Source organism: Colobus angolensis, unplaced genomic scaffold, assembly GCF_000951035.1.
Source record: "Colobus angolensis palliatus isolate OR3802 unplaced genomic scaffold, Cang.pa_1.0 Scaffold182, whole genome shotgun sequence".
Taxonomy (NCBI): domain Eukaryota; kingdom Metazoa; phylum Chordata; class Mammalia; order Primates; family Cercopithecidae; genus Colobus; species Colobus angolensis.
Window position 1 is genome coordinate 2057788 of NW_012114955.1, and position 11248 is coordinate 2069035.

General features: G+C 38.8%; 1 protein-coding gene across 3 annotated transcripts in view; it reads left to right on the forward strand.

The window, feature by feature from the left end:
* Window positions 1-11248, forward strand: part of NRF1 (nuclear respiratory factor 1) — a 143783-nt gene that overhangs the window by 20269 nt on the left and 112266 nt on the right. For 2 of the 3 annotated variants that reach the window (XM_011939585.1, XM_011939584.1), the window contains exon 2: window positions 8896-9127. In XM_011939585.1, the coding sequence (XP_011794975.1) occupies window positions 8905-9127 (223 nt within the window). In that variant the 5' untranslated portion in view covers window positions 8896-8904. Of the gene's footprint in view, window positions 1-8887; window positions 9128-11248 lie in introns of those variants that run through there. The other variant, XM_011939586.1, reaches the window with a different exon arrangement.

Genomic DNA, 11248 nt, shown 5'->3' on the forward strand with positions numbered 1-11248 from the left:
TTAGCCAGGATGGTCTCGATCTCCTGACCTCGTGATCCACCCGTCTCGGCCTCCCAAAGTGCTGGGATTACAGGCTTGAGCCACCGCGCCCGACCTGACTTTCTTTTATGGAATATAAGGTACTTATTTTTTTGGTACTTTTTCTTTCGCTTCTGCTGTTGATAGTTACATTGTAATACTATTTCCATCTCCTCCTGATAGTGTCTCCTGACTCCATCACCATGTAAGGATAAGATATTAATACTCTAGTCATTCTTTCACCTCTCTGCCCCTCTCCCGCCTCCAAATTTCTGTCAGCCTTATCTTTGCTTTTTCATTGTCATGGTTCATAACTTTTACCTTCTATTTTGTATTATATTTCATTTTCTGTATTTTGGTCTGTAGTTGGAGTCTGGAGATGGGACTACATATACAACTATAGCTTCATTTTTTTTTTTTTTTTCAACTGTGGAGCCAGCCCAGTGGTGTGGGAGGATATTTTTTTTCTCTCCATGTCAGATATCATCACTCATACACTCTTTGAAAGAGAATTATCCTGGGTCAAATGGATTCTTCTTTTCTTAGTTCAATTTTTACTCAGAATTAAGGCACATTTTACTTTGCTTCTATTTTCACTCTGACTTGAGCTGTGGAATTGTTTTTAATTTTTACTGCTGTGGTGAGATTTCCATCCATTACATTAGTGTCCCCCGGAGAAGCAAACCCTATAGTTGACTTCAGGCTTCTTTAGGCTTCTTGAAAAAGGGTAAAATTTCTATCCTAGTTATGCAGTTTATATTCTGGATATGTCCAAGAATGTAAGTTGAGCCTGCCTAGGTTTTTTTTTCCCCTGCGTTTGGACTGTAGACGGAGGGTAGGTGTCAGATTTTCCCTTAGGCAGTTCTTGTGGTTTCTCTTTTGATATGATAATGTTATTGATTAGACTAATGCTTTCTTTTACATTTAGTTACACTTTGATTAGATTTCCTGGCCTGCTCTTCTTTCTGCTTTGATTTTTAAAATACTCTACACTTAATCTCATCTATTATGTGTGGATTAGACTAAATTTAACTCCTTTGGACATTTCCTTCAAATTCCAGTAGCTCTTTAGGTATTATTGACTACAAGTACCAGGGTGCTCTGGACCAAGACAATCTTTTTCTGTGTTTTCTTCCACTAACCCACCCATACTGGCCTAGAGGGACAAAAGTAGGAACTCTTCTGTACCAGATTACCCCTACCCCAACCTCTTGTAGTTTATATAATAAAGAAGGACTTCTTAATTTAATTTTTTTTTAAGAGACAGGGTCTCACTCTGTCACTCACACAGAGTGCAGTGGTGCGATCTTGGCTCACTGAAGCCTTGTCCTTCCAGGCTCAAGCAATCCTCTTGCTTTAGCCTCCTGAGTAGCTGGGCTATAGGCACGTGCCATCATGCCCAGCTAATTTTTCATTTTTTGTAAAGACGGGGTCTCCCTACGTTGCCCAGGCTTGTCTCGAACTCCTGGACGTAAGTGATCCTCCCACCTCAGCCTCCCAAAGTGCTGGCATTACGAGTGTGAGCCGCTGTGTCTGGCCAAGAAGGATCTTTAGATATAGGATATATTGCACCCCAGGTAATGATGCAGGGTAAGAAAGGTTTTAGTAAAATTGTTACCATGTTAAGTTATTGTTTGGGGGAATTTTTTTTCTTTTTTCTTTTTTTTTTAAATGAAGTATTGACTAATCTGCTGAACACCACTGGCTCTGGGTGATATATATGCTGTTTTATTTGAATGTGGTGTTGGGTCACAGGTCATTATGTGTTGCCAGCGCTTTCATCTTACTTTTTATGTCAGTTCAGAGGAATCACTCTCAGGTCCATCTGCTGCCTCTTCATTTTGTGCACTGTTTTGTGAAATTATGCTAGGGGCCTTGGTTTCCTATAGTCTCCTTATTTTATGCCTAGGAGAACAGTATTTCAGTTGCTGGAGTTAACATAGGGCTTTTTTAGATGCCTGATTCAGTCTCTTACACACAGTTAAGAAAACTATCCTCAGAGATGACTGTCTAATTTAGAAATGAAGAAATTGAGGCCCAGTGCTTGTGAGACTAGTCAAGGAATGAGTCAAGAAGGATAGAATCAGGAAGATACAGAGATTCTGGCATCATCATCATCATTAATGTCAGGCACTTATTGCTGGGCACTGTGTTCCTGACTTTATCTGGATTATCTCATTTAATCCTCATATCATCCTTTTGAGAATAGGTAGTCATTTTTTTTTCATTAGAAAAAAAAAAGGATAGAATTGTAGCTTAGAGGTTAAGTAACTTGTCCAGGGATTCTGGATGCCTTGGTGATAGACTGTGCTGTTTTATAAAATGGAGAATATTTAATATGTTTTTACCTATTGACAGTTCGCATCACTTCAGCTATCCAGGGAATCTAACTCCTCATGGAAGAATGCTAAAATGCTTCACTAAATTGACTTGTGAGAGTGGGGTCTGATGATGTCCAGCAATATGTCATATGACATATCAGTCATATCTGGCATTAACAGCCTGCTTCCTTTATGATTTTATAGAAACACTGTATCAGTCATAAGTATCCCATTCTAGTTAAAAGAAGTCAGAAATACCTTTGCCTTTGCTTTTCACAGAGTGTACTGAATAAAAATGGTTAGAGAGGCCGGGCGTGGTGGCTCATGCCTGTAATCCCAGCACTTTGGGAGACTGAGGTAGGTGGATCACCTGAGGTCAAGAGTTCGAGACCAGCCTGGCCAATATGGTAAAACCCCGTCTCTGCTAAAAATACAAAAATCATCTACCTGTAATCCTAGCTACTTGGGAGGCTGAGGCACGAGAATTACTTGAACCCAGGAGGCGGAGGTTGCAGTGAGCCAAGATCACACCACTGCCCTCCAGCCTGGGCAACAGAGTGAGACTCTGTCTCAAAAAAAAAAAAAAAAAATTGGTTAGAGAGGCCAAAGAATGGGATAGGGAGAGAGGTGGAAAGAGATGAGGCTCTAGGCAGAAATGGCAAGCCTGCGAAGCAGACAGCCCTATTGATTCATGCTGTAAACTGCATTCTGGAGCAAATAATTGAAATCCATTATGCCAAGTGCATAGCCTACAAATCCCTTTGAAAAGCAGTTAGGTGCCATCTAATCCCAAATCATTTAAAAATAATTTTGAAGTACCCAGAATTCTAAAATGCCCTAAGCAGTTTGTCTCAAAGAACAGTGAAATGGATGGAAAAATAGCATTTTTAATGGTATCTTTCTCTCATATATATTTAATTGTGTGACTTAGTGTGTGAAATTGTTTTACATTAGTACAAATCTGGGGGGTAGGATATATTCCCTTGGATATTCTGAAACTCACATAAAACAGGATATGGAAGGGCAGCTTATCAGGTAGCTTAAACATTCTTTTCTGATTTTGCCATAATATCAGACTTTGGAAAAAGTTGCAAGAATAGTACAAAGAATTCTCATGTATCCTTTACCCAGATTTTCCAAATGTTCACATTTTACCATGTTTTCAAAGACCTCAGAAAACTGAAAATTTGGTTATCTACATAGAAACAAATCACCTAAAGAATAAAGACATAGCAGGATTAGTTTAAGAGAGCAGTTACTCAGAGGAACAAAGGATTTTAGAATCAAAAGATCTCAAGATGGAGAAAGGCTTCTATAATAGAGTAGCACAAAATAAGATAAATATTTTACATAAATAAATAATTACGTTCTTTTTACATGTAGCCATAGAGGTCATATTTCTATATCTATATGGTTGAGATTTTTTGGTAAACTCCAGATGTATAGTGCTATATACTGTTACATGATAGTCAAATTTTAAATATGTGTATATGTTTGTGTGTGTTTGTATTAATACAAGTAGAGTACATTTGTATTAGTGTTACTGTACAACTAAAGCACTCAGCTTTTCAATATACATCAAAATTTGAAATATGTATGCCTTTTGACCCAGCGATTTACTTTCAAGAGTTTATTATTCTTAAAATAATTTATTTTTTAAAATAATCATCAAATAGCATACAAAATTTTTAATAAAGATAATACAGGCTGGTTATATTATTCTACTGTAAGATCAGTCACTTCTTTTTTTTAAATTTATTTTTATTTGTTTATTTATTTTTTTGTGACAGAGTCTTGCTCTGTCGCCCAGGCTAAAGTGCAGTGGTGCATCTCAGCTCGCTGCAAGCTCTGCCTCCCGGGTTCACACCAATCTCATGCCTCTCAGCCTCCTGAGTAGCTGGGACTACAGGCGCCCGCCACCATGCTCAGCTAATTTTTTGTATTTTTTTAGTAGAGATGGGGTTTCACCATGCTAGCCAGGATAGTCTTGATCTCCTGACCTCGTGATCTGCCTGCCTTGGCCTCCCAAAGTGCTGGGATTACAGGCGTGAGCCACTGCGCCCGGCTAGATTAGTCACTTCTTTGCACAGAAATTACACTGGTATATAGGGTGATTTTTAAAAGTTAGTTGTAAAATATACATAACAATAAATTTACCATCATAATCATTTTTAGGCATAAGGTTCAGTAGTGTTAAGTACATTCACACTGTTGTGGAGCCAGTCTCCAGAAGTCTTTATCTTGCAGAACTGAAACTCTGTTCTCCCAGCCCCTGGCAACTACTAGTCTACTTTCTGTCTTTATGAATTTGACTACTCTAGGTGCCTCATATAAGTAGAATCATACAGTATTTGTTCTTTTTTGTAGCTGGCTCATTTCACTGAGCAGAATATCCTCGAGGTTGATCCATGTTGTAGCATGAGTCAGAATTTCCTTTTCTAAAAAACTGATTTTAAATAAGACTATTTTTTGGAGCAGTTTTAAGTTCACAGCAAAATTGAGTGGAAGATACAGATAATTCCCCTATACTTCTCTCCCTTACACTTGTACAGCTCCCCCACTATCAACATCCTGCACCAGAGTGGTACATTTGGTTCCAATTGTTGAGCCCACACTGACACATCGTTATTACCCGAAGTCCATAGTTTACATTAGGGTTCCTTCATGGTATTTTACGTTCTATGTATCTGAACAAATGTATACCCATATCCACCATTATTTATCATATAGAGTAGTTTCACTGCCCTGAAAATCCTCTGTGCTCTGCCTGTTCATCCCTCACTTCCCCCTAATCCTTGGTAACCTCTAATCTTTTTACCATCCCCATAGTTTTGCTTTTCCAGAAGGCCATGTGATTGGAATCATAAGTGTATAGCCTTTTCATATTGGCTTTTTTCACTTAGCAATATGCATTTAAGCTTCTTCTACATTTTCGCATAGCTTGAAAGCTCATTTCTTTTTAGTGCTGAATGATATTCTATTGTCTGGATGTACCATAGTTTATCCATTCACCTACGGAAGGACGTTTTGGTGCTTCCAAGTTTGGTCAATTATGAATAAAATTATAAACATCCATGTGCAGGTTTTTATGTGGATGTAAGTTTTCAACTCGCTTGGGTAAATACAAAGGAGTGTAATGGCTGGATTGTATGGTAAGAGGATGTTTACTTTTATAACAGACTGCCACACTGTCTTCCAAAGTGGCTGTACTATGTTGCATTCCCACCAGCAATGAATGAGAGTTCCTGTTGCTCCACATCCTCAACAGCGTTTGGTGGTGTCAATCTTTCGAGTTTTCGATATTTAGATAGATGCGTAGTGATATCTTACTGTTTTAATTTGTAATTCTCCCATGACATATGATGTTGAGCATCTTTTCATATGCTTGTGTACCATCTATATATCTTCTTTAGTGAGATCTCTTCAGGTGTTTTGCCCTTTTTTAATCGGGTTCATTTTCTTATTGTTGAGTTTTAAGAATTCCTTATTTTGGATAACAATCCTTCTGATTCATCTTTTACAAACATTTCCTCCCTGTCTATATCCTGTCTTCTGATTCTTTTGGCAGTGTCTTTCACAGGGCAGAAGTTTCTTGTTTTAATGGAATCCAGCTTATCGATTTTTGCTTTTATGGATTGTGCCTTTGGCATTGTATCTTAAAAGTCATTGCCATACCCAGGGTCAACTAGATTTTCTCCTATGTTATCTTACAGGAGTTTTATGGTTTTGCATTTTACATTTAGGTTTATGATCCATTTTGTATTAGTTCTTGTGAAGGGTGTAAGGTCTGTGTCTAGATTTCTTTTTTTTTTTTTTTTGGTGTGTGATTTTTCACTTGTTCCATCCAGCACCATTCATTGAAAAGACTAATTTTGCCAAACTAATGTATTGCCTTTGCTCCTTTCTCAGAGATCAGCTGGCTGTATTTATGTGGGTCTATTTCTGGACTCTCCCTTCTGTTACATTGGTCTATTTCTCTGTTGTTTCACCAATACCAGACTGTCTTGATTACTGTAGGTTTATGATAAGTCTTAAAGTTGTGTGGTATCAGTCTTCTGATTGTGTTCTTTCAATATTTTTTTTTTGGCTGTTCTGGGTCTCTTGCCTCTCCGTGTAAACTTTAGTGTCAGTTTGTTGATATCCACAAAATAACTTGCTGGGATTTTGATTGGGACAATGTTGAATCTAGAGATGAGGTTGGAAGAACTGACATCTTGACAGTATTGTGTCTTTCTATCCATGAACATGGAATATCTCTATTTAGTTTTTATTTGATTCCTTCCATCAGAGTTTTGTATTTGTTTTCATATACATCTTGTACATATTTTGTTAGATTTATACTTTACTCAGTATTTCACTTTTTGGTGGCACAAATGTAAATGGTATTGTGTTTTTAATTTAATTTCAGATTCCACTTATTCATTTCTAGTATATAGTAAAACAATTAACCTTGTCCCCGCAACCTTGCTGTAATTACTTACTAGTTCCAGGAGTTTTTTTTTATTGATTATTTTGGATTTTCTACATCAACAACCATGTCATCTATGAAGAAAGACAGTTCTATTTCTTCCTTCCCAATCAGGGTACCCTTTATTTCTTTTTTAAAAATCTTATTCCATTGATTAGGACTTCCAGTACAATGTTAAAAAGAAGTGGTGAGAGGCGATTTCCTTGTCTTCTTCCTGACCTTTTTTTTTTGAGACAGAGTCCCGCCATTGCTGTGTCACCCAGGCTGGAGTGTAGTGTAGTGGCATGATCTCAGCTCACTGCAACCTCTACCTCCTAGGTTCAAGCAATTCTCCTGCCTCAGCCTCCTGAGTAGCTAGGATTACAGATGTGTACCACCACGCCCGGCTAATTTTTGTATTTTTAGTAGAGACAGTATATTTAGTATATTTTCCATGTTGGCCAGGCTGGTCCCAAACTCCTTACTTCAGGTGATCCACCTCCCTTGGCCTCCCAAAGTGCTGGGATTACAGGTGTGAGCCACCTCGCCCAGCCTTCTCTGTAATCTTAATGGGAAAGCTTCTAGTTTTTCACAATTAAGTATGATGTTAATAGTAGGTTTTTTGTAGCTATTCTTTATCAGGTTGAGGAAATTCTCCTCTTTCTAATTAGCGTTTTCTTCCTTTTTAAGACTGAGTAATAGGTGGTACGTGTATACCACTTTTTTTTTTACCCATGCATTCATCAATGGTCACTTGGGTTGCTTCCATGTTTTGGCTGTTGTGAATAAAGCTGCTATGAACATGGGTGTACAGATGTCTATTCAAGATCCTACTTTCAGTTTCTTCTGGGTATATATATCCAGAAGTGGAATAGCTGGATCATGTGGTAGTTCTATTTTTGATTTTTTTTGAGGAACTAATATATAAAATTTTATATACAAGGACAAATTTTATACTGCATTAATGTTTATTTTATAACAGCAAAAACTTGGAAGCATATTTGATGAGCAGGTGACTGGTTATATAAATTATGACACATGGATATAATAAAGTATTATGCAGCTCTTTGAAAAAGATGGTAGATCTGTATGTTTTGACATGCAACAATGTCCAGATATATTGTAATATGAAAAAGACAATATGTATAATATGAACCTGTTTTTATTTTAAATCTATGTATGTATGCTCCAAATTTATTTTTCAAAAATAATGAACTTCTTGGGTGGGGAGGAGTGGAGATTATAAGTGTGATAGAAGAGCCAACTTTTAACTTTACTGCTTTATAAATTACTGTATCATTTTGGGGTTTAAAGGAAGCACAGTTTTTTGTTTTTTTAAGGGGGAGGGGGTTTGTTTGTTTTTGAGACCGAGTCTTGCTCTGTCGCCCAGGCTGGAGTACAATGGCGCAACCTTGGCTCACTGCAACCTCTACTTCCCGGGTTCAAGCACTTCTCCTGCCTCAGCCTCCCAAGTAGTTGGGATTACAGGCACCCGCCACCACGTCCGGCTAATTTTTTTGTATTTTTAATAGAGACAGGGTTTTGCCATGTTGGCCAGGCTGGTCTCAAACTCCTGACCTCAGGTGATCCACCTGCCTGGGCCTCTCAAAGTGCTGGGACTACAGGCATGTGCTGCCATGCCCTCAAGAAGCAGTTTTATAAGGAGAAAGACCAATTTGAATTTTTGGGAAAAAAGTTGACTCTCACTTGTCTTTGACATACAGAGAAAATGTTAAGTATTTCACTTATTTACTAAGTGTTTTTATGTCCACAAGGTCAAATGCTAGTCACTGAGGTATCTTGAGTATCTTTTTATTGTTATATTTGAATGTCTTTTTATTATTAAGGGTATCTGTTGTTTTCTGATCTGAGGTATAAAATTAGTACAGCGAATTTCCATCAAAATGGTGTCACATAAGGAACACCACTCTGTCATTTTTATGTCACACTTGAGTGTGCTTCCCATTTCCTATGACTTGGTATGGCATGGTAAGTAGCGAAATTGGAAGTTTGTCAAGGTTCCTCTGATCTTGAAGAAAATATCTCTTAGTTTAAGCATTGTGTTGTATTACACACTGAATCCTGTTCTTTTTCTTTTTTGTCTGACAGTAGAACTTCATGGAGGAACACGGAGTGACCCAAACTGAACATATGGCTACCATAGAAGCACATGCAGTGGCCCAGCAAGTGCAGCAGGTCCATGTGGCTACTTATACTGAGCACAGTATGCTGAGTGCTGATGAAGACTCTCCTTCTTCTCCCGAGGACACCTCTTACGATGACTCAGATATACTCAACTCCACAGCAGCTGATGAGGTGACAGCTCATCTGGCTGCTGCAGGTAATGTTGTTTGGATTAGAAGCTCTTCTTTAATTTTTATTTATTTATTTATTTTAGAGACAGTGTCTTGCTCTGTTGCCCAGGCTGGAGTGCAGCGGCACAATCATGATTCACTGCAGCCTTGATATTCCGGGTTCAAGTGACCCTCCCATCGCAGTCAGCGTCCGGAGTCGCTGGGACTGCTGATGCGTACCACCACATCTGGCTCATTTTTGTATATTTTGTAGAGACAGAAATCTCACTGTGTTATGCAGACTGGCCTCAAACTCCTGGGCTCAAGCGATCCTTCTGCTTCGGACTCCTAAATTACTGGGATTACAGGTGTGAGTTACCATGCCTGGCTTTTATCACAACTTTTTTAAGCCTTGCAGTTATAACTTGAGCCTGTGTTGTACTGAGGCTTGAGGTCTAGAATCACTTACTATCAGTGTTATGACTTTGGTTTTATTTTTTCATCTATTCTGCCTGTGTTTTGGCTTTAAACTGAAGCATTTATTCCAATTACATTAAACAGAATCACTGACACATATTTAGATTTAAATTTACCTTCCTTTCTATATGCTTTCTCTTTGCCCTACCTGTTCTGTTTACTTTTCTCTTGGCGTTTTCTTTTGTAGTGATTGAAAATTTTCTATTTTTTCGGCCGGGCGCGGTGGCTCAAGCCTGTAATCCCAGCACTTTGGGAGGCCGAGACGGGCGGATCACGAGGTCAGGAGATCGAGACCATCCTGGCTAACACAGTGAAACCCCATCTCTACTAAAAAATACAAAAAACTAGCCGGGCGAGGTGGCAGGCGCCTGTAGTCCCAGCTACTCGGGAGGCTGAGGCAGGAGAATGGCGTGAACCCGGCAGGCGGAGATTGCAGTGAGCTGAGATCCGGCCACAGTACTCCAGCCCGGGCGACAGAGCGAGACTCCGCCTCAAAAAAAAAAAAAAAGAAAAAGAAAATTTTCTATTTTTTCATTTCTTTTCTTGTTAGTCTGAAAGTTATAAGCTTTTACTATTATCAATACTTGTAGAAATTATAGCATACATCCTTTATTTATCAATGTCTTATGTTGACTAGGCTCAGTGGCTCACACCTGTAATCCCAGCACTTTGGAAGGCCAAGTTGGGAGGATCACTTTAGCCCAGGAGTTTGAGATCAGCCTGGGCAATGTAGTGCGATCCCATCTCTACCAAAAAAAAATTAGCTGGGTGTGGTGATGTGTTCCCTAGTCCCAACTACTTGGGAGGCTGTGGTGGGATGACTGATCGCTTGAGCCCAGGTGTTTGAGGGTGCAGTGAGCTATGATTACACCACTGCACTACAGCCTGAGTAACAGAGTGAGAGCCTTGTGTCCAGTTGAAAAAAAAAGGAAAAGCAAAAAGTTGTATGTACTTGAAACTTTTAACCTCTCTACAGGGATAATACAAATTTCTTAGAACACTTGCATTTCATGTGCCCATCCTATATGCTATTATTGTCCTTTGGTATACAGTTGGCTGTCTTTACTGTGGATTCCACATCTGCACATTCAACCAATTTTGAATCAAAAGTATTAAGAAAAAAAAATTAAAAGTAACAATATAACAATTAAAAATAATACAAATAAAAGGCCAATGCAATATAACAACTATTTATATAGTATTTACATTGTATTAGGTATTACAATATTAGCATTAGTAACCTAGAGATGATACAGAAGGACATGCATAGGTTATGTGCAAATGCTACACCATTTTATTTCAGGGACTTGAGCATCTGCACATCAAGATGCTGGAACCAATTTCACGAGGGTTTGAAGGGACAACTGTATTTCAAACACCACAAGACAATTTTTTTTTTTTTTTTTTTGAGATGGAATCTCACTCTGTCACCCAGGCTGAAGGGCAGTGGCACAATCTTGGCTCACTGCAACCTCTGCCTCCTGGGTTGGAGCAACTCTCCTGTCTCAGCCTCCCAAGTAGCTGGATTACAGGTGTGTGCCACCATGCCCAGCTAATTTTTGTGTTTTTAGTAGAGATGAAGTTTCACCCTGTTGGCCAGGTGGGTCTTGAACTCCTGACCTCAGGTGATCCACCCACCTTGGCCTCCCAGAGTGCTGGGATTATAGGTGTGAGCCACCACATTCAGCCAA